Raw genomic sequence first — 24,969 nt, forward strand, 5'->3', positions numbered from 1 at the left:
GTGTGTGTGTATATATATATATATATATATATATATATATATATATATATATATATATATATATATATGCTATAGCTGAACATTGCAGATTTTTCATTTATTGTTTTCCTATAATCTATCGACTGCTGCATTAAATCCATACATTGTAGAGCTGTCTTCAGGGTATGCCTTAATCAAATGCACATTCTTAACAATAAAGCAATGAGCAAGGCCATATCAATGCAATTGGGATATAGGGATGTGCCAAAAACCTGAATAGTGGAGGGTTAGATTTCTCTTGCTTGCTTGCCGGTTTTATATAGGGAAAGCCCATTTGGAAATGTCACTATTTTAACATGATAAAAAGCTACTCTATAGCTATTGCATGATTTACAGATATAAATCTATGAGCACTTTTACAACACATATCTGTTCAATGTAGTTTAATGGCAGTGCAGGCTTTCCCTAGGGTACCACAGCTCTAAACTTGAAATGTAGAATATTTTTGTAGCATGATAGCATTGTGCAGGTGTAAGATATGATCTTTTATATCTTGAGTTCTTATATATAGTACAGGGTGATGCTTCAATGACGTTGACCTTTGAGATACCTGAAGGTCATTCAGGTGGATTGACTTTCGATTCTAAATTGTCGATCCGATTCTTCAGAACCTAGTATGCCCTGACCGTAGCGACAACCAAGTATCCCAAGGGAACGTAGTGTAAGTTCCACTTAGGGTTGTGTGGGAAGCTACAAACGTACAAATCCTTTAGAACTTAAGTTAAATGATCATAGGGAAATTATTTCAACCATTCTTTTTTTTATTTATTTTTTTAGCACATCCCTGTCATCGGTGTTCTGCCTGGCTACACTAAAGAGTTAAAAAAAAAAAAAAGAAGAAGCAAAATGTGATCTGAAAAGCTGGTGTAAACTGTGTTGAGCTCAAGGCTCAATAGCTTTACTGCAAGAAAGCTTCATGATTTTTTTTTCCAGCAGCTGCAGATGTACCCTAATCTGCTACATCACAAGTGCATTTGAGAGAAGAATGTTGTCTTGGAGTAATTGCTATTTTTTTTTTGGACTTTTATCATACGAATGAGCATTTGAAATCATGGATGGTGTTTGTGTTAGTGGGTAAGGTTTGATAAGTCTTCAGCTTCTTGCTGCGGCGCTGTGTTTAAAAGAGGGGGTTTGTAGTATCTGCACTTGTTAGTCTTAGGAACGAAATTCATGCAAACATGTGCTGAATAACCAGTGAGAAATTTGCTGGAATACAGGTCCAAGGAGTCTGTAACCTGAGACACTTTAACTTTGCAGCAGTTCTTCTCTGACTCTCTCTAAGCCTTGAGAGTATCTCTTGCCTCCTGTCCGGAGTCTTCTCTCAAACCTGGCACACCTTTTACTTTCCCACCCACTGGGAGAACAGGATTTCATAGACCCTTTGTTCTGCAAGCTATGGAACTTTACATTAAAATCATAATCTTCTGCAAGATATTTGTCACGAGTTCCAAAACTGGATGTCATTTTACTACAAGGGCCTCGTCACAAAACTGACTAGCTGTGGAGGCAAACGTGAATGACAGTCTCTCAGTGCGTAGCGGGAGTGATCCACAGCAGTCCACAGACAACCCTAAAGTCAACCTTAAACCTTAACAGTAACCGACGGAGTGTGCTAGAATGGAGTGGCCCCACTATGGGTACAAAAGATTGGCCCAAATGTCATTATTAAAGCATGTAATGCTGTTACTCTGATGGTACACAAAGTAGATTTCCTAGCATTTCCTGAACAAAAGTAGTTGTTTCCGTGGGTTGCGCCATTTTAGCACAAACTGCCTCAGTTGAAGATAAAGAGATGCTCGTTGTTGTCAAAATTTTGACTCCACAGCCTGCAAAAACCCTTTTCTTATAGAATCAGGGCGATCACTCCTAAATTCACACTGCTTTGGGGGAAGGAGCCCAACTCCTGAAATTAATTTTAAGACTAGTCTAAACGCATTGTGATTTTTTGATGGGATAAAACTCTAACCCCTTTTCCTACCCCACCCCACCCCAAGAGCTGCAGTGGCGCCAGCTTGGTGCACAATGATAGCTTTCCACAGCTAAGAACGAGGACTCACATGGTATCCCTATGGAGCAGCATTGTGGGGGAATAAAAAGCACAACAGAGAGTTACAGACACACAGGTTAGTATGAGACGTGGCTGGGTCGGACCCAGCATGCACTGCGGTAGAGGGGTTGGGGTAGGGTAGGTGGCGCCTGGCAGACAGGAAAGTCCCAACAGTCCCGTTAAGCTTCAAGAGCTTGGAGATGAGAAGTAAACAACTCCCGATTCTGCCCCTGAGGGTGATCTGAACTTGGATGATCAACGGTTTCGCCAAACCGAACAGATCTTGTTAAAGATTTTACTAGCTAAATAAAATGACCTAGAACATAGTACTGTTCTTGGCTAGGAATTCTATTGAGGTTAAGCGGAGTTCTATTGCACTAATAAACCCCTGACAAATTCACGCACACACACACGTTCTGCAGTTCTGGGGATCTGTTTGGTTTGACAGATGTGTTCTTGTACAGGCCTGAAGCTCAGCTATTTCTCACCCTGTCCTGCTCAAAACTGCCATTTGTTACCTGTGCTCAGTCTCTGTCCTGGCACACAGTTGGCGGGAGTGTTGGAAAAGGAGGATGAGGGGGTGCCAAAAGCACAGAAAAAGCAGAGAGAGCACAGCCCGAGCAAAACAGGCAGGGATTGGCTGACTATTTTCCTTTTTAATTTCTGGCACAGAGTCCCGCTTCAGGGGTATTTGGGAGGCGCAGAGTCCTGGAACAGAATGCATTAAAAAAACTACCACATCTCTCCAACCTGCCTGCTCACCATGGGCCAGACACCTCTAAAGGTCAAATTTACGTAAAGGAGACAGAAATATTCTAGCAAAGTGGTTAAGTATTTAGTGGCAGAAACCAAATAGGGGAAAACGTTTCTAAAAAACAGAAAGTTTTAGAACAGTGGCACCTGGTTAAAATGAATGAGAGTGAGAGAGTGAGAAGCACATACATAAAAGGGGTAATAAACTTTTACTCCAGCACACAACAGCGGTGCAGTCAAGCCTGACAACCCAAGCCTTCATGATTCAAATTGTCTTGACCAGCCTAAATCTGGACATTGAACGCTAGGACTCGAACTTGCCAAAAAAATGATGGCTTTTGGAAGTTAGTCAACCTTTTATGCATGATATCACTGTTATAAACGGTTCCATAGAAAGCAAAAAAGGTGAAAGAAATGTCTGAGATCTGTTCGGTTTGAGCTCAGAACACCACAAAGGAGAACCTGCCTTTTAACTGCCGAAACCACTGCCTGCCTTTCAAAACTGTGCATTCGTGTGAGGGACCACTGCTGTGGAGCCTGACCTGGCTACTGGGGAGAGGTGGGGGGTGGGTGTGGGGTGCTGAGGGGGGGGCACAGGCTGGAAGCTGCCGCTGCAGAACCTCTCCTGGACTGATCGCTAACCCTGAGAGAGTTGGACCCTACCTCTCGCAGACGCGCACGGTCCAGGCAGCGATGATCCAGGAGGAGATGCTGAACACCAGCAGCACGGTCCCGGGGCAGATGGTCATGAGGGTCTTCATGACGAAGCGCGTGTTGAAGTTGATCTTGTTCAGCGCGCCGATGCTCCGCGACGAGGCGTCGGTGAAGAGCTTGCTGTGCAGCAGCATGACTCGCCCGATCAGGTAGAGGCGCATGAACATGGGGATGGAGAGTATAATGTCCACATCTGCGTCAGCCACCGAGGGCGTGTAGGTGAAGGCCAGGCGCGCTGTCCACGTGAAGACGTACTGCCCCGGGATTGGGTGGATGGCGCACACCAGAAGCTCCAGAACGATGAAAAATATCCGCTCGTACGTCATGGCTATTCTCCAGTCGTCCGCTCCATTGTCCACCATGAAGAGCTAGGACGCAAGGAAGAAGAGATAAGACGGTCCCTTTCTTATACTGACAGACTAAACGTTTATTTTTCAAACATCAAGGCAAGTTGTTGAGTCCTGAAAATGTGTAAGAAATAAGCCACTAGGGGGTGGTGCTGATACTCATCATACTTGCCTTTAAGAAGCGTTTACCGGCAGGTATTAAATAAATCCATTCATTAACATATAGCTCCGTTTTATGACCTTGGTATGGCAGTATGCCCTAGAAATGCCAGCGCTCCGGATGAGAGGGAAAATTAGCTTCCAATCGGTTTTTAAAACACTCAATGCGGAAGTTAATTTCCATTGATTGGAACTCGTTTGTAAAGGCGACGGAAGGACAGCTGTTCTTGTGTTGAAAGCAATACATTAATGAATGGATTTATTTGATACCTCCTGATAAATTCTTAAAGGCAATTACGAGTATGAGTGGAAGTATCAACACGCTCCTAGTAGCCATGCGGCCACAATACTAATGAAAGGATTATACTGGCAGGAGTCAACAAAGCAGCAGCGATTGTTTGCTCAGCAACATCCTGTATGTTTTCAGGGGAGTACAGTCTATTCAGAGAAACGATGAAAGAAACAAAAGAAAATCAGTTTGATTTCAATGCTGGGATAGCTAGAGGAGTGTTTTACTCAACGATTGCTGTGCTCTTCTATCCCCTGAAGCTTGTAAGGACTCAGAGCGAGTATGAAACCCTGCAGGGGCTCTGATCTCGCAGTCCGACACACTGTCAGAGAAGGTCATGTTATTCGCTGCAACAAGTCATGGTTGACGTGATGGAAAGTCATCTAAGCCACATTATAGCAGAGGATCTGTGACAGCCCTTAAGTGGCACGTCAGTTTTATTGCAATGCATTATTGGGATTGATTATCCAAAACTCTCTACAACTCTGGCCAAAAGTTTTGCATCACCCTATAGAATGAACTAATTTTGCTTCAGAAGGTCGAATGAAACCTACTGAATAGTGTCACGTTAACATATTGAATTACATACAGCTTTGTAGTTTTTCAGAGTACTTAAGGTAAAATTTTATATTTTGAAATCCAACATGAAATACTGTACTACTATTATGGTTTCCGGTGGACTATTGCGATATCGTTTTGTTTCTTTTTCATTACATGATGTTAAATAAAAGATCAAAATTATGTTCATATAGTTTAAAAAAAAATGATGCCTCGATCCTACAATTCTAGGTGATGCAAAACTTTTGGCCAGAATCGGTCAAGCCAAGTGCCATGGGTGCAGACCAGGTTGGACGTTTCCACTACACCACCCTGGCTCAATTCCAGTGTCTCAGACTCCCCTCCTCTACATTGATAACAATGACACAGTCCTTACCTGGATCTCTCGGGCGTGGTACATTATAATGAGACCAAGCAATATAACAGTGGAAAGGCTGATAAGGCATTTCAGTGCAAATGAATATGAGGATTCCTGTGGGGAGAAAGAACAAGAGTTAGAGATGAGGGAGAAGGGAGGCAATGCCAGCACAGAAGCTTGCGATCCTGCACTTTCCAACGAGACGGGACGGGCACCTTTTGACTTGCATGCAGATATCATGTGAATTCCAATGACAAAGCCATTTATTTATCATTGCATGATCAGCCCTATTCCCTTCTCATTGGACATCAAAAGGGACCTACAATATAGGAACGGAAAAATGCTGTGAATGAGCTCCTGCAGATTTTGAATTTATGGCAAAAACAAAACTTTCAGTAAAGGAGTGTCCTGCGTTTGACTGCCTCTCTCTTTTTTGACTGTGCGGCAGCAGGACAGGACAGCTCAGCAGAGCTGCTCCCTACTGCAGCCTGTAAAACGTATACTGTTAATGCCTTAAAGACCCACATTTATCTCCTAAACACCTCACCTCTCGGGACCTGTTTCAGCTCTCATTTCCACTACAAGGAGCCTACTGTTCTTAGGCATGATAAAGTGGCACACAGGATGCCAGCGCTGAAGTGTGAACCCCAGTTATGCATCATCTTAAATCTGCAGCCCAGACAGTAATGGGGTGCACAGCAGTATATAGGGGTGCTAGGGGAGACACATACTAACATACTAAGCTGTGTGCCTTTTTATGTGTTTGTATGCACCGTGTGCTGTATATCTATTCCCAACAAAACAAACCGTTTAAGCTAAAGTAAATCCAAAAACTTTTTACCGTTTTTATCGTTTTGCAAAAAAAGAGACTTGGATAAACCTGGATCATGGTGTTAAGCTACTGTAAAGACAGGAGGTTAATTTGTTCATTTGTGCCAGTCTAATTAATTTGTGCCAGGGGTTAGCGTGTAAGGTCTTTTTGCCATCCTTGCATTGGAGCAGAAAAGTGGATCCCCAACGTCAACAAAAAATAAACTTAAAAGGTTTTAAAAATGATATTCCGATCTGCTGGTGGGCAGGGGTTCATTTTTCAAAGTCCCTGTGCTAGTAAGGACACCCAGGTCTGTGGCATGATCAGGTCTGGCCCAATTCAGGTCCTTATTGTTAAAAACCCGAATCCAGTGGAAAAAACCAAACACGTTCTCCTCCAAAAAACAGCAACAACAGCCCAACCCCCACCTTGTACGTCTCAGACTGCTTTTTATTTGAGCAGCGCGGCCAGTAATTCATTTCTCATCTGGCTGTACAATTACAGCAACAGCGTTCGGTAGGCTGTGACATGTCCCAGACAAAGCTGTAATTGCCTTAGCGACATTCCAGCTGCAGAGATCCTAATGGGGGATGGAAAGCATGCACATGGGCTGGTTGTTTGGGGTGGGAATATTATCATGAGGAGGCTATTAAATTAACCCCAAGCCTGGTCTCTTGTGTTTGGGTTGCTGCACCATGAAGAACAAAATATCTCTTCTGTGTTCAAGTAACAAATAGCTTGTTTTTAATGAACTGTCCGTGCATTATCTCCGTCCTATTTATACACAACACTACAGGCGATTTATTAAGGGTTTGGCAAAACGTCACATTTTGAAGGGTGAGTCTGTCTTCATCTGACAAACAATACCCATGCATTGCGTTGTAGTGAAAGGGGCAGTAGAGGGATTGGTATTGAGCTACAGCTGCAATCCACCAAATCAAGATGTGTACACTAATGGAAAAATAATTCTCTCACAAGCAGATATTTAAAAGCAGCAGCAGAGTGCACATACTGTAGACGGGTTGATGGTTAATATTCAGGAATTGTACTTGTAGGGTGTCAGGTTCTGCAGACACTTTCAGGGAGCACAATGTGAAGAATCAAAACTATCATAGATGGTAAGGTGGGAGCCATCGATTCATTTGCTGTTGACTGAGATTGTAAGTCAGTTATATCTGATTTGAGAGCCTGGCAAGCAATAATCTCTGACTACTTTGCCTAAGGTAGCATTAGCACATCCGAGAGTAGAGCTAGGTCTGGGAAACTAGACATTAGACTGCAAATAAAGTCCGGTACTGTTTTAAAATGTAATGCATTCAGTGGTGTTGCTAGTCATGAGACCAATGCCCTTCCACTGACATTTTATTAGATGAATGGAAGCCGTAATCACACAAGATCAGCTGAACACAGATTTAGAAGATCCTTATCAAGAACAGCAGTTTCAGCTTTTTTTTTTTTTTTTTTCATAACCAATTTAAGAATGTACGATAGAATATTGATTTCTAAAAGATAAAACATTACTTTTAATAAGGATTATAGCTAATCAGTTCATCCTCTTGACAGGTATATTGAATTCTTCGATTATGTGCAGAATTGCACATTGAAATTCCAATAACAAAATATATAGTGGTATTGCTAGGTTTCGTCAAGCTTTAGATAAACAGGGAAGAAAAGATTAATTTGTATACAATACTAATTTGAAGAACATTTATTTAAGAACAGCATTTCACTGTTTATTGAAACAAGGATATATTGTGTTAAATAATTTTAAGAAATTGCTTCTTGTCAGAATTGCCCTAACAACATCTTATTATCTGTTTGGCTTTTTTTTAACAATGAGCAAATAACAATATACCTCTGATGGCAGTCCTCCTACAAGATCACTGAGATAGTATAGTATATATTGTAGGCCATAGCCAGCTATGACGCACCTGAGGCACGCACCTCGGTTAAAATCATACTAATAATAATTTAGTTATTTAGCCCCTTGCACACGCTGCTTTGCCACAAATAAAAATAGCATTTCATCCCTTTTTGCATTGAAGCAAGTGGGAGACTTGAAGGTTGATTTCAGACAGGGTGTGATTGACACTGGTAGTTGTGTCGAGTTCACAGGGCTGCGGTTTGCAAGGAGACTCTCAGCTGGCCAATCACATCAATAGAAGTCTAATGCATATTCATGAGTATAAATCAGAACACGGCCAATCAAATCGAGTGGTCAGCCGAAATTGGTTATGGTGTGCTCACGCAACTAAATTCTCTCCGCCTTGACAACCCGCTTAAGCTAATTTTATTGCTGAATGTGATTTTATCACACAAAACTTCATGTATGCAAGCACTCTTGTCTTCTCGCTATTTGGATAATGACATCACTGTTAAAATGATTTGTTTGATAGGTTAGGATTTAAAACTAAGTACAGTGTCTTTAACAAATATGTTTGGCACGGGCAAGTGCCTCTGTCATTTTCATGGCTGGCTATGGCCCTGATATAGTGCTACTAAAATGTTTGGGAATTGCTGCATCAGTGTTCCAGCAATGCAGGTACATGGTTTGACATCAGAAAAAAGCTCAGGGAGAATATCTGGGTGTGGCCTCCTTGCAAAGAGCACTGGAACACAGCAGCGCTTTCTCAAAGTCTGTCATTCCCAGAACCCTCATAACAAACAGCGCTTCACAACACTGATTGACACGCAATGTATCCCTGCATTTACAGACTCTATAGAGCCCTTACCTTGGTGTACACCCCCCAGGAAAGTTCCGTCTCGGTCACCATGACGACGATCCCAAACATCCCGAAGATCAAAGCATAGTCGCTGAGCCGTTTGCGCTTCTCGAACAGCGCCCTGCGGTGGCCCAGCTTTTGCCCGATGTCCTTGTTCTTCTTCTGCGGCGCGCCCCCTCCGTCGTGGGACAGGCTGTCACTGGACACTTTGCCGGGGTCCTCGCCATTGCCCTTGGAGACCACCACCTCCAGGCCGGAGCTGTGCAGCGTCTGCAGGGGCTGCGTCTCCGAGTCCAGCTCGGCAAGGTTGCGCCGCGACGAGCCCAGGCTGCCCAGGGGTCTCACCACGCCCCCATTGTACTTGCAGCTGTTCATGGCTATCTCGGGGAGTGGGTTACTACTGTCGCAGACGGAGGGCTTGGATCCAGCATGGCTTAGCTTCTTGGGCTCAGCATTTACCTGCAACAGGAATGCCATTGAGTTAAAATGATATGCAATAAAGATGAAACAGGGAAATCGATTAAATAAAACTGGAGCAAAAAATGGGTGGTGGAGAATGTTTAGATTTTAAACTGATTTTAGAGTAAAATGTGGATACATGTTTGGGATGAAATTAGAATAAAGGGCACTTTTTCTCAAGCTGAAGATGCAACATCAAAATTCAGATTGACATGCTGGGGATACCTGTGGATACCGATGGATCCCAACAGAAGCGGATCTACATACTGCCACTTTTTACTAACATATGACTATACTTTATACTAATATATGACTATACTTTATACTAACAAAATATACAATAAGAGATTAAATTACTCAAAAAATAACTCAGGGTGAAACAGTGCTTGCTTGTGTGAAATTCTGTGCATCAGCTCAGAAGAAGTGTACTCACACAAAACAAGCAGCTTGCCTGTGCCAGGTGTTTTCTTGCTTGGTCTCAGCTTCGTGAAGTGCGAAACTCATAAAGGTAATAATAAAGGCAGTTTGTGGAGAGGAATGAAGCCTTCATTTCCTTGCCTGCTGAAACACTTGCTTTGTCTTTCAACAAGTCAACAACACACATGCTGCTGGAATTATCAGCCGAAACAGAAGCAACCTTAACCCTCATTACAGATCGCGGTAGAATTAGGAGAAAGGGGAAATAGATGCATGGGTGAATTTTATTAATTTTCTATTTAAATCAGAGTTTCCTTTGATGCCATTAGAGTGTCCCCATTTACTTAGGGTTGTGGACGTCAAATCGTTTTATGTAAAAAGTGAAAAAGCAAGAAGCAAGAAAAATGTGAAAGCAATTACACATTTGCCTCACCACATTTCAAACATAAATTGACATAGCGTTGTCCAAAATGAGCAGGCCAGGCAGACAGAAGACTGCCATCAGCTGGATAGCAGTAAAAGATGACGATAAACACAGTGCAGGTATCCAACAGGGAATGATATCAATTTTACAGCACAGTAGTTCTTTATGCCTTTACAGGAAAACAGTTCAGTTCGATCTGAAGCAACACCTATTACTAGCAGGTCTGATCAAATGAGCTGCACTGCTTGGACTAGAACCAGGTGTTATGTCATCAGAACACAGTGCAGGCAACATTATGAAATCAAACCAGCCCCAATCAAACCAGCCCCATGGCTATTAGCCCCTGCACCAGTTTCACTTTTAACACTGGACCACCACCACCACCACACCTCACTACAGCTAACAAGCGAGCTCTGGTTTAAAGGCAATTCCGCAGCTGCCTGCTATGTTAACCCTGTGATTGAATTCAACATTTATAAAAGGCTAAGGCTGCCCTCCTGCCAGCCTTTGTTTTTGATTCTGAATGAAATGCTGCATCTAGCTGCCAAGAGCAAAACCCCTTGTTCGCACTGAAAAGCCACGGTTCAGAACCGTTCTTTTAGATGAAGCACTGCAGCACGGTTGGATGTGCAAGCAGACTTCCAGTCTGGTAGTTTGCTAGACTGCAGCATTCTTAAAGTACAAAAACTTCATAATAAACTTACTGTGATGGCAGCTCCGTCCAGCCAGCATTTATCCTGATCGAGAGAGAGGAGATCAGAAGGGCATCCGGCTCCCAACTCTTTGAACCACAAAAGAGAAGAACACAGAAAGGCTACTGGTATGATAGATCACTATGGGGCAGCCAAAGACGAACACAAGCTGCCTTCCCACCTCCTTTCGTAAAGCCCCCCACACACATGCACAGAAAACACTGGGATCTTTAAAGAGCAGAAGGTTTGACTTGGCTTCTGCTTGTGGTTCTCCCTCCCAAGTTAATCCGAAATATATATATATATAGATACATATTTTTTTTTCTGAATAAACCTTGTGTGTGCCCAGACTGGGCTTGAGCTGTCGCTTGCAGCAGACTGCACTAAGAGAGAGAGAGAGAGAGAGAGAGAGAGAGAGAGAGAGAGAGAGAGAGAGAGAGAGAGAGAGAGAGAGAGAGAGAGAGAGAGAGAGAGAGAGAGAGAGAGAGAGAGAGACCCTGAAGGCAGAGAAGCAGGCAGCCACTGCAGAGAGAGCTGCAAGCTGTACCACTTTGTAACACTGCAGTGACACTGCCAGCTTCTAGGGGCAGCCCATACAGCTCAGGAGTCCAGCAGCCAAAATAAAAACTGTATCAGCAATGGGAGAACATATAAAGAATAATATATAAAGATATTAAAACGTAACAACAAACGACCAGTAGGCTGTTCATTTTCAGCAGGCCTACCAAGAATGAATCTGCAGCACTGATTTATCTGCTGGCATTCAGCAGGCTTGTTCTTATACTGAGCATCACGTATACTGCACACTACAACCGAGAGAAAAAAGAAGAAGACTTTATTATGAGAGAAAAGGCTATTGATTTCACCAAATACAAAACTGCTGTGTAGTCCAAGAAACACAGCATTTTAAAGGAATTAAAATTGGCCGAAACACAAGAGCAGTCCTATGTCAAGTGTTTAAAAATACAAAATACATTTAATAAATTTTGTGAGGCACTGTTGTACGCATGAAAAATATGCTATATAACGCATGATATATATTATATATATATATATATATATATATCATATATTATATATATAAATTGTATATCATATATATATATATATATATATATATATATATATATATATATATATATATATATATATATATATATATATATATATATATATATATATATATAAAATGACAAAACCTTTTGTCAGAAACGTCCTGAGATAAATGATTTTGTAACCATTTAAACCTTTTGTGCACATCCAAAAGAACATAAAACAACACACATTTCATACATAAACAATAATGCCTCCATTTCTTTCAGAGCTTTGATTGTACGTGGACATATTAAACCATTTTACTTATAGATATATTCTGAAGCATAATCTGCTGTTGTATAATTACCAACTTTGCAGATTTTTTAAATTATGGCTACAGGCCAAGGGCGAAATAGTTTCACTAATCGTGTTATTGTGACAGGCTGTTTTTGCAGTTGTATTTTTAGCAGGTTACTTGATAATGACACGAATTATTGCAGAAAAAATATATACATATATATTTTGACAGTTTTATTGTTATAGGTTTTACATTTGATGCTCAACGTTGGTGGTTCGTTTACAGTTTTAAATTGTGTAAACCTGCATCTAAGCTGATTGCAGTGGTTGTGATGTCGTGGTGTGCTATTTTCAGTGTGTTTTAAAAGTATATTGGAAGCATTATTGCAAGTGTAATGCAATTGCAGACTGCTACAGGGCGCCGCAAAATCCTGCTTGTTAGTCCTTAACCTATATCCTGTTACAAAAGAAATCCTTTTCAGTAAGCTCTGCTAACGGGCTATAACATGTGCTGATCGTTTTTGTGTCTTAAAGGTACATATACTTTCTTTCTGTTAGTTTTTTTGATTGGGGAAATAAATACAATAAAAACATATAAGATCATGTCAGGTTTATAAGGATGCTCAGCCAATAATAATAATAATAATAATAATAATAATAATAATAATAATTCTAAATATTCATCTGTTTGTGTGTTTGTTTTTTTTTTTTTTTTTTTACATATTACTGAATAATTTTTGTTATAGATGTTAAATATTCAAACTGATATCTTTCAATGGATTTCATTCAGCTAGTAATTATTCAGTACTTCACGCCACAAGCAATAAATAACCAGCTATGAGAACGGCAAGCTATCCAAGCAGGAAGATTTGGAAATCATATCTAATAAGATCATCATGGAGCTTTCCAGACTTGTTAGATGTACCGTCCCCAGGTTCGCCTCTTTGACTTTCTATCTGTCTGTGTGTCTTCCTTCAAGACTGCTTTCATAGTCATTCATTACGCTACACAATGCAAATCCAATTCATAAAATCCACTTAGAAATACATTGCACGAATTGTCATATCATTTGTTTCATCCTTCCTTCCTTCTTTTCTCATTTCCAAAAGTTATACAAAAAAAAAAACACTGACTTGAAAAACAGGTTGGAGATTATTTCAGGAATTTCATTGAGAAACACTGAGGACTCTGTTAAATGCATAAACAGCATGTCAGGCATCATCTTCATAAGACTGCATGTGCCACCTGGCAGCTGATAAAAACAAACACACTCACTGCCTTCGCCTCAGACCAGCAATACAAACCAGCAGCAACACCATTGAGTCCTTATGCAATCTAAAATATATACCCTCCCCCATCCCCAAAACATGCTTACTCCTGCTGTATGGCATTCTGTGCACTACCTGCATGACTTAGCAGGCTTCGTTATAAAGCAATTAGAAAAAAATGAAATGCAGATTCCTCCATCTGCTCTCACTTGATAATGTTCTACAAAGGAATACCAACATCTATGACATTTTCACCTTGGACTCATAACTTAAATAACTGTCTGAAATTAGTGCAACCTGCTTTTAAAACCACCTTCCATGCCAGTTTCTTACAAGGACGCTGTCAGGTGGTCCCCTTTCCAAAATGCTGACTGCAGGACTGGCCAAAAGTTTTCCATCACCCACAATTTTAGGATCGAGACATAAAAATCTTTTATTTAACATTGTGCAATCAAAGAGGCTATAAAATGACATGCAAACGTTTACCAGAAGCCATAACAGTAGTACAGTATTTCATGTTAGATTTCAAAATGCCACAGTTTTTCGTTAAGTATATGGAAAAATACAAAGTGGTATGTAATTCAATATGTTAACGTAACATTATTTAGCAGGTTTCAAGCACAATTAATTCATTTTACAGGTTGATGCAAAACTTTGGGTCAGGGCTGTATATCAGAGAAAGGATTTCATTAATGAGATAGGCTTACATTACAAAATTATTTTGACTAATATAATGGACTAATGCATTTACTCTCTGTATAAGCATTTAATTTAGAAAAGAATACAATATTTTATTCACAAAAAAAAAAAAACGACGCTCTCTCCACAATCCATTTTAAATAGTAATATTGTTTATTAATATTTCTAAAATTAAATTTGATATCATCAGCATGAACTGATTTGGTTCAACTAGCAATCAATTCAATTATCTCATTACAGCACTTCGACCCACCAGCATGAAACAAGCTCTGATACAAACCACAGACTATTCAATCAGTATCTACCGATGCACCACTAAGAGACAGACAAGCAGTCGTGAAATGTGCAAGATGATACAATGTCATAACATTGCAATTTCTGTTTTCTTGCATGGGTTCCCTCTCAAAGAGCTGTATTATAGACAACTAAAACCTGATCTGTTTAAAATCGGCAAGCTGTGTATGCCTTCCCCAGCGGAAAATGTCTACGGCGACCGCAAACAAAAGTGTTTTCTCATTTTTATGATATGCTGACGCTTAAACCCTTTTACAGAATGCAGGGGTGGTTTACTCAACTGTGCCATCTGTACTTAATTCTAGGCAAACTCTTCTGGATATTGGACCATAGGTTTTTGGTATCACTTTAACACAGGTATATCAGGGACCACGAATGTAGACAAGCCTGGCTCTTTTCCATTGTGGTCAAGACGCTAGCTTGAGGTGCGCGGGGTTGCAGGCGGAAAAGCATAAGCTGATCATGACATTCAAGTTAGACTACTGACACATATTGTTATCCTGTACCGCTCAATTCCTATCTCAACCCATATGAGACCTAATGGGATGAACTTCATTCATGCCCAAGTGTGTCCGAGCTGCATGAGGTGGTCACTAATAATCAACGTGTCGACCGGCACGCACTGCTGGCATCTCAAGGGCTTTCATCTAACTAAGAAAAAGGTAGAAAAAAGAATTGCATTCCGCTAAGCACCTGCAACCAAAATGAGAGAGCAATTCATAAGAGAAGCGCAAAACTAGAGCAAACAAGAAGATATCGAAATATCACATGCAAGCCCATCATCACTAGCCTTGCAGTTAAATGCCAATACAGAGGGGATTAACCCCCCACATGTTTAATAATGAACATGCTGAAGCAATGTAAGGTAATACTAGTCTACTGAAACGCTGGAGAATTTGCACAACGAAGGACCCTCCTAGCTGTGTGAGAAAGCTCCAGATTGAAAGTGTTGCAAGACACATCTGGGAAGACATTACAAACAAACTTGAGAGAATGGAAAGGGACATGCTGGAGAGCAAGAACTGCAGAACCTTATTTGTGCAGCAAATTGAATCTATTTACTTCAAAATATGATTTATTTTTCTCTTTAATTATACAAGGCTAATTTACTTAATAGCAAATCAATCAATAATTTGCATATGGTCTTATACTTTCTAAAGCAGATTGAATCCATTGGGCATTGGCACAGTTTACTTCTGCTTTACACCAGTTTATTTCTCTCTGAGCTAGCTAGATTCCCTTCCTTGTACTAATCTAACAACCAGTTTTTTCTCACCTAAGGAGGCAGTGTGGTCCACTGGTTAAAGTCCAGGACTTATAACCAGAAGGTCACTGGTTCAAATCCCACCTCTGCCACTGACTGACTCACTGTGTGTGACCCTGAGCAAGTCACTTAACCTCCTTGTTCTCCATCCTGTGGATGAGATGTTAAATCAATGTCCTATTGTAAATGACTCTGCATATAATGCACAGTTCGCAGCTGGTGGATGGTGGTCCACTATGAAAGGCAGTATATAAAGATATTATTATAACTAACACTTCAACATGTGAATTAATCAATGTTTGATAAAGCCTGGTTATATAATCCATTGATGCTTTGGGTACGCAAGACTACATTTAGCAATCAGGGCACAGATGGTACCTGTTATTTTCCACATTGAATGAAAGCAGCTACCGTATGTTGCCTTCCAGTTATTCCATTACATTTACAGCATGATTTCCAAGAATTGCACCAAAGATCACATGGCATGCCACACATCACACATATTCCTGAGTCAAAACTGCACTGTTTCTCTCTCTGCACACCCATGGCAACGTGTTCTTATCATTTATCGAAGACCCTCCAGCCACAAGGGAGATCTCGAGAGCAGTTCAGTGAAGAAAAAGGATAAATAATTAATCTGGGAGCATATAACCAAAAAAGGATGTACCCTATCCGGCATTTGAATAAGTGCCCCAATACTTTGGAGGGTAGTGTCGATAGTCTTAATCAAAAAACAAAGTCATAACAGTTAGCAATCAATAGATAGATGTGCAATACGGGCGCTTGTGTATCTATTGTTAGACTGCCCTAGCAATGCCATGCTACTAGTCCACAAGCATGTTGCATTTATAAGACTTTTATTGGTATAGAAGAAATATCAAAGACATAAAAAGACTGTTATGTAAAACATTGGTTATTGCATAATACAAATATCTTAGCGTTGTATTTCCCTATTGCACATTTATTTAGTAATATGCAACTGCACTTCAATTAAATGGGCAATAGCTATTAAATACTTTTAATAGATGCTATGCAGAAGAAAGCGTTACTGCACTGAGCTTTCTGTTTTGATGTTTCTGTGTCTTTTATGCATTCAATAGTTGTGTAAATGCATTTAGCCCAATGCACCATGATGTTGTCGCTGATCATCGTGAAAATGTTTTACAGGAGGAAATGTGTCGTCCTGTTGGGGACGGACGGATGGACTTTAGTTCGTTAAATCTGCCCCCCCCCCCTCCAGGAGCTCTCAAGGAAACCGTGTTGCTGGTAGGAGGAGCTGCTTCCCTCCACTTGCCTGCTCTCTCAATACTGATAAAGTAACTCTCTGCTCTGATTGTGCTCTGGAAGAACAGAGGGGATGCAGTCGTGCTTGCAGAGCGCAGAGCTTTCTTCTGTTATGAATTTTTTAATGAAATTAAGCCCTTTGCATGAATTTCCTGGGGGCTAAAGGGTAAATTAACAGCATTTAAATTTCTTTTCATTTTGAACAGAAGGGCAGGGGGACTTGGTGCTGGGAGCTGGTTGCTGCAGCAACACAAAAAAGCTGGTATACAAACCTGTTGCAGGTAAGGACCAATCATGCTTTGAAAACCAGCATGTAACTTAACAGCATCTTAATGGGTTAACAGCATCTGAGGGATTATTACACTTCAGGTAGATAAATGGACAGATAAAGAATAGAAGTGACTAAAAACATCATGCTAATGCTAATGGGATGATATGATGCAGCACTCACACCTGGCCAGTTGTTTGCTGCAATAATTGCTTTGAGCGTAGCTGGCAGGTCTCCTTGTGCTTGCCTCAGTCCATATAAATTCAGCTCTTTAAATATTTAAATAAGCATTGTTGTGCCTGATTAGAAGGGAAAACAGTCATCACCCAAATATTTTTTTGGATAACCTAATGCTAACTCTTATTTTTATCATGCTCTTCCTGGAGGCTAGCATTATTTATTTATTCTTTTTAATTTGCATCCTGAAATTATTAAGCACAAACTACGCCCTGACAATGCAAATGAAGCTCTTTAAAACTGGGAGACTGGAGACTGATTCCTATTGATTCAAAGAGCAGGTCTAACATGAACAGCGCTAAAGTCAGCCCCCACCCCCGCTCCACCAATTTGCCCCAACTGCCCTGTCCTGGTGACAGTCACCTTCGCAGAGGGCAGCTCTCCATTGCCAATCAAGGGATTGCACTAGGAGGGCCATTTCTTTTTTTTAAATAACTTTAAAGAGAGACAGAGAGAGAAACAAGGGCAAGGTTGATCACTCTAGACTGGATTAGAAGGAAGGCTGGCAAGACTTCCCACTGGAACCTTTCCAGTTTAAGGAAATAAACAAGATCCCTGATGCAGTGAACACATGAAGACGGGACAGCCTGACTGGCCATTAGGCGCATGGCCAATATCATTGCAAATGCTAGAGTGCCTGGCTGCAGGTTAGATGAAGCAATAGCACTGACAGTCAATCAATCCATGTAAGACATGCCATGAATATAAATAATAATAATATATTAAAATTGATTAACTGTGGAATGTGCTCTGAATAGATATTTGCATCCTACCATATGAATTCAATAGTTTTGTCACACACAATTACATTAGAATTGCTTGCTCTTGCTATAAAGCGCTCCTGGTACCTGAACATTTAACAGATCCCTGCAATGGGCTGGAGTTCATTTTAAACCAAATCAGGAGCAGGCGGGTCTGTGTTCAGACCCAATTTACCAGCTTGACCCTCAGCAGAGATTACATCTGAAGAAAATCTTAATAATCCCATCCTGTCACGGTGGATTGCTCAGAAAAAAAGTTTTGTTTTTTTTTTGTTTGTTTTTTAAATGTTTTCAGTCCGCAAGCAATCACAAAATCTAAAAAATATAGAAACCAATTTTTTTCTTTTACTTCATTGGTGTTGAGTATATGTGTGTTCACTGAGTTTTTTTTTTTCAAACTTCTCACAAAAAAAAATTAAAAATTATATCGCAAACCAAAAATAAAATACCCTGTAGATGCAACCAGCCCTGGCTGTAACTATGCTGGTAGGAAAGGGGTTAATTTTAATAGTCTTTAACTCCAGTCCATTCTTAACTCAGTCCTGCATGAGAGGTTCCTAAGTGCAGTGATCCTAGCTGGCAGAGCCCCCACACCATCCCATCAGCAGCCACCAGAGATGGGCCAGCCTGCTACACAATCTCCACACCGATACAGAACTTGAAATGCAATCCCCTCTGTAAGGAGGCTTTGGTAACAGGCAGTGGTATAAATTTTAAAAAAGTAATTACATTTAAACTGAAATATTGCTTCCAACTGGTCTCAAGCAAAGTCATCTTCAACTCATGATAATTCCACACTGTGGTCTAAAACAGCAGACAGTTTAAATGCCGTCACCCTAAAATTTATACAACTTTTCAGTTCAGTTGTTTTTGTTTTTTCCTGCTCATTCTACTGTATATTACTGTTACCACATGGTTCAATACATCACCTCAGGGGGAAAGACTCCAGCAGCATTAACACAGGAGCAGCACCATTAATATCAGCCAGAGTTTTGATCATCATGACTTTTCTTTTAAACGTATTAAAAGAGCCAAGGCAGTATAGGAAATCCATTATAAAATATGATCTAACATGAAAAAAATAGTCACTAGTTGTGCAACTAATGTTTGAAAGAAATAAGAACTGCATTAATTAGCATTAAGGACAATTTAAATACTGTACATTAACCGTGTCTGTGAACTTGCCCAGAGCCAACTAACTGAAATCATGCTGATAGTTTTGTCTGGACTACTGAAATTCTAGCGCAAGCTGAATAAGATTTGAGTATTATGACTGTTAAATGTATTCTTCTGGGACAGTGTTTGGTCAATATTTTAGGTTCATTTTAATTCTTAATTGCCTTTTGATTTCTGCCTCCAGTACGTTTCTCATTTAAAAACTTCATCATTGTATTTCTACTTAGGAAATAACCATCTTAATAAATCTGATTACTGGCATTAGAAATACATTATAATGCCTACATAATCTTGGCAAATTCACAGAATCTTAAACTTTCCATTGAGCCTTGGAAGTGAAGCAATTTGATTAATATATATATATATATATATATATATATATATATATATATATATATATATATATATATATATAGATATATATATATAGATAGATAGATAGATAGATAGATAGATAGATAGATAGATAGATAGATAGATAGATAGATAGATAGATAGATGAGATAGAGATCTCAATGAGAGTATTTTGGCTAACTTTTGACCGCAGTGGCCCACATGGCTGGCATAAAGTATCTGGCAGTGGTGCAGTGCACTTCGTCAGCAAAAGAAAATGTACAACTGTGCCCTTGAGCCCCAGATCCAAGAACACACAACACCAACAGCGTGCCATTGCTTCAAATCATCTTGCCAACAATGCCAAGCTCAACAATAAAACGAAAGGTTATGTCACGGTGACTGGCGTTTAAATGCCCAATGTACAATATTTTCAAACTTCTCAGTCTAGTAAAAAGCCATTTTTTTTGCTTTGGGGCACTGAATTAAAATTGAGCACTCTATTAAAATTGAGCACTCTATTAAAATTGGGCAATGACCTGGACTCTCAAGGATAAAGGGGTTGGCAAGCAAACAGCCGTTTATAATATATTGTGTAAAATGTCAGTATGAAACCATGATCAGTCATTATATCCATATTAAAAACAGCAGCACTGGATCCATATTAAGGTAATTGTCAGAACATTTTTAATAAACGCCAAAACTTGCGAACAAGACAATTCAAAAGTAATAGACACGCAACAATACACATCCTATAAACAAGCAACACCACTATGCAGCAAATACTCCACAATACCTTTACAAGTACAATACATCTGCATTGCTGAGCTTGTCCAAAAGGACATAAATAGACAATGAACAGAATAATCGCACAGCAACAAAACTGACACGTATAAAGTCCGCGAGTGTTCTCTTTCGTTTAAGTTTCTTTGGTTGTCTTTGTGCAATTATCTCCAGGTAATCTCTGTACACCGAACGAAGCCTAATCTGGCAAAACAAGACATCACCAAGCGGACACAGAATACAGCCCGCAAGTTTTGAACACAAACAAAAACACGTACCTGCTAATCCCTTCGGACAACTTGACTCCTGCACCGCTACCTTTGCGCACAAGACCAGTGGAACTGCAGAGGAAGGGGTGCACGGGGGTCTAAAAGCATGCAGCTCTCTCTTTGGGAGTAGTAGCGAGTAGTGTTTAAATATAAATGTACCTGCTGTTGCTCAGTTGGGATCTGGTTTCCTTCTTGGTGCTGCTGCCGCCACAGGCAGGTGTTTGAGGAGTAGGACAGGCTGCGTTCGTTGTCGCTGCAGCCGCTGCTGCTGCTGCTGCCGCCGGACAAGTTTCCAAAGAGCGGGCGGCTCGGTTCTTGGCGGTGGCTATTCGGCTGTTTGTCTTGTTGGGGGTACTGGCAGCAGTGCCGCTCCAATGGTTTCTTGCTGTAGTTGTCACAGTGCTGCGGAGGCTGCGGTTGCTGGAACAAGTGTGGCTGTTCTTGCTCTTGCAGCTGTAGTAGTAGATTTATATCCTCTCCCCCTGATCCGTCGGTGCAGTAGTTGTTATACTGGCTGCTCCCTAGCCGCTGTTGTCGCTGCTGCAGTAGAGGTGGCGGTGGCTGCCAATCTCGGGGCTGCTGCTGAAATAAATAGAACTGCCGCTTTACCTCCAATGGACCGCTGTCCTTGCTCTGCTGCTCTAGATTCTGCTCTTGTGGAGCTGCTAGGCAATAGGAGGGGTGCTGATGTAGGTTGGACTGATTGTGATGCTGAGGTTGCTGCTGCAAACGGTTCTGCTCCCCTAACCCTCCTTCTCTTCTGCGGCAGACGCTGCTGCTCGGGTGCTGCTGCCGCTGGTAATTGCTGGCGTTTTGCAAATGGTCCCCCCGATTCGAATTCTGATGCTGTAGAATCGGCGGTGTTGTTGTTGCTGTTGTAGACAGTTGCGGGAGGTGGTTCTGGTGTTGGTTCGGGCTCGCTTGCCTGGAATAACCGCAGTTGCTGTAACAGTGGCTCTGATAGAAGTGTTCCTTCTGCTGTGAAGTGACACCGGCTGCGGCGGCGGTGGTAGCGGCCCCTCGATTTTGTTGCAGAGAAAGGGGTTGGACAGAAAAGCAGCAGGCTTGGTTTTGATTTTGCCCTCGCTGCCCGGTTACGTGGTTTCTTCTTGGTGGTGGTGGTGGTGGTGGCAATCTGTAATAAGGAGGGATAGTACCTGGCTGGGTGAAAGGGTTCGAGCTGGGAGGTTCTTGTTGGTTCTGTTGCAAGAAGGCGGCGGAGCCCTGCCTGAACAGCGGCGGAGGAGGACAGTTGCTGAGAGGGATGCGGTTCTGCACCGAAGCGCCTGAGCCCTCTTGGCTCGGCGGTTTCTGGGGATGACTAGCACTGCTGTTGACGCCGCTGGGCTGCTGGCTGAGAGGGTGGTGCTGAAAGACAGCTCCCGGGTGCCGATGCTGCATCCCCTCTACAGCTCCGTCCTGCTGCTCGCCTGCGTGGTATTGCTCCAGAACCCCTTCATCGTGAAAAGCCCCTGTAGAATCGAGCCGGCCAGCCTCATTGGCAGTTTTCACCAATACCAGCCTCATGACGTCAGGGTTGGGCTATGAAAACACCGCCTGCATCAGTTAATTGAATGAATCCCCAACAACTGCGGTTGAGAAGAACACATCTGAAATGTGATGTATATTACTCGATCACACCCCAGGCATTTTATAACACATTGGTTTAGCGGTGCCCGTGCTCTCTTCTATGCCTTTTAGTTTAAATTGAACATAACGCCGATGCCGGTGGTGCATTGGGGTTTTTTGGCATTTGGGTATGACAAGCCTCTTCATGCATAAAATACGCAGCAGGATAATAACACGACCTTGTGGAACGTGCTCCCGGAATCTTGTGTTTTTGCTCCAGTTTTTTGTGTAATTTCTCATTATGGCTTATTGTGGATCAGCGTGGCATGTTCAAACACATTTTGTGCAATTTAACAAAACTGCTTCCTAGACCTATTGCTGCCGCTCTCGCAGTATCGCTGTGCAGTATGCAAGCTTGTCAATCAAAACTTCCAAGATTACTTTATTTTTCAACTCTGTAAAATGCGCAAGGATCGATTTATTACGGTGCTCTGCAGTCGTGTGCCTGCTGTTCAAGGCGTCCTATATCGGGTGCATTCCAAGTGCAGCATTCGCAGGGAAATGTTATCCCTGTAAAAAAAGGAACAAAGTATTTAATACAAAAATCAAGCGTAAGTCAAAACGACACGCAAAGGGGTTTCAAATGCTCAGTCACTGGCAAATGCAAATTATATTTAACCCACTGCGTAGTGTTATAATGAAAAAAAATCTTAATTAAATATCCCCCCAGGGAACAATATTATCCTCATTATATGCTGAACGTTTGTCTAATTAAAAAAAAAAAAAAAAAAAAAAAAAAAAAAACATAGAACGAATTGTCACTGAATTAACCTCGACCGTCTCTTCGTTTTCGGTTGTATAATATTAATTTTAAAATGAATTATTTTAATAACATATAGAAAATATTCTGCTGACAGCCTTCTATCATATCAACACGGGCTCGTTTACTGTTAAACTTGATTTTTATTTTTTTCTCTCGCGCTGAAGATTAAAGACTCAACGATTACTTTATTGGGTCTTTTCCTTATGTTAACCTAGCTGTTCCATACTGTGATATTATTACAACGAGAATTACGCTGTTTCAAGACGTCCCAGACTATAATACTGTAATTAATGAAGGAACATTATCCTTCACGCCAAGGTGAAGATATTTTTAAAACAGCAGACTCTCTCCATGTGACCCAAATTCACGCAGCTAAATTCAAGTTTGAAGAGTCAAAGGAATTCAAGTTCAGTGCTGGTTCGAGTCTACCTCAGTATATGGAGGTATTGAAATGATGAGGTTTAGCCCTATTTTAAATTGAGCTAACTGGACCATGTATTGGAACTAAGATACTCAAGAAAGACCGACTGGGCTCTTTGAAAGACGTGGTTTAAGATTGATTTGAACAAGCAGGTTTCCAGTTTAAATTCTGTCAATTAAAAAGAATGTACAGACAGAGAGGAATTTCCACAATTAGACTAAGCAGGGTGTTAATATATTATATCATATATATATATAATATAGATATATATATATATATATATATATATATATATATATATATATATATATATATATATATACACACTGCAGTGTTAGAACCTATGCCTAATATTGTACTGGCTACCACTTGCCCTGAGAGAGAGAGAGAGAGAGAGAGAGAGAGAGAGAGAGAGAGAGAGAGAGAGAGAGAGAGAGAGAGAGAGAGAGAGAGAGGGTCGATAGTAGAGATAAAGAATGAGTGTTAGAGAAAGACAGAGAGGATTCTCTGCAGCCTATGCACATACATTCAGTACAGCAGATATATTTTACCTTCTGAAATATTAAAACCTTTCCATTTCTATTTCAGACCCGTGTGTGGGATTACACAATGGAGAGTCAATCAGTTTTTCTTTTCAACATCGAGGCCTGGCTTCTTACAGGGGAGGTTTTGATTAAAAGTCCTGAAGCTGCTGATACATTAGAGACGCAGTAACAAGTACCGATCATTCATATCATATTCATAGACGTTCAGAGCGACGCTTGGGAGAGAGTTAAATCTGATTTAAACGCATCATATCAAAGTAGGTTTGGTAGCTGGTTGGTGTGTTTCAGATCGGAGCTATATTAGATTCCAGGTGACTCACAATTTTTACTCTGCAAGAGTAATCCGATTTCCCATCGCAAAGTGTAATAAAGTTACAGCCACACTTTTAAGGCACTAGGAAATTGAGCAGACAGCATTCAGTTTCGACTATCCCAGACATGGGTTTAAGGCAGACAGCATGCAGGCAGCATGCTTTGTTTTCATTTTAGCTGAAGACACTGCAGCAGAAGGAGTTTATAAATGTCACCCACAAGCTTCACTGTAGAAATTCACCAAGGAACAAATAAAACACATTATAACCTCACGAGAAATTACCCAGATACATTTATGATACAAGTCAATAAGGACAACTTGACTCTAAACAAAATCTATTCGCTCAATAAAACACATACTGTATTCGCATGTATTACAACAAATAAATAATAATAATAATAATAATAAAAATATCATCAGAGGGAACTGGGGTGAGCTTAGCTCTTGAGGTTTATCACTTCAACAGAGCACATCAGTAGAATTACAGCCTTATTATTTACAGTTAGAATTGGAATTATATGACGACTGATAGTAAAAGTA

General features: G+C 40.8%; 1 protein-coding gene across 6 annotated transcripts in view; it reads right to left on the reverse strand.

Annotated features, from left to right (window-relative positions):
* Positions 1-24,969, reverse strand: part of LOC121300900 (small conductance calcium-activated potassium channel protein 2-like) — a 43,506-nt gene that overhangs the window by 14,410 nt on the left and 4,127 nt on the right. For 3 of the 6 annotated variants that reach the window (XM_041229871.1, XM_041229870.1, XM_041229869.1), the window contains exons 2-5: positions 20,918-22,897; positions 8,808-9,257; positions 5,283-5,378; positions 3,503-3,921 (exon numbers count right to left, since the gene is read on the reverse strand). In XM_041229871.1, the coding sequence (XP_041085805.1) occupies positions 3,503-3,921; positions 5,283-5,378; positions 8,808-9,257; positions 20,918-22,285 (2,333 nt within the window). In that variant the 5' untranslated portion in view covers positions 22,286-22,897. Of the gene's footprint in view, positions 1-3,502; positions 3,922-5,282; positions 5,379-8,807; positions 9,258-9,690; positions 9,838-10,802; positions 10,880-20,917; positions 22,898-24,969 lie in introns of those variants that run through there. The other 3 variants (XM_041229874.1, XM_041229872.1, XM_041229873.1) reach the window with 3 other exon arrangements.

The sequence above is a fragment of the Polyodon spathula genome, chromosome 26, assembly GCF_017654505.1.
Source record: "Polyodon spathula isolate WHYD16114869_AA chromosome 26, ASM1765450v1, whole genome shotgun sequence".
NCBI classification, from domain to species: domain Eukaryota; kingdom Metazoa; phylum Chordata; class Actinopteri; order Acipenseriformes; family Polyodontidae; genus Polyodon; species Polyodon spathula.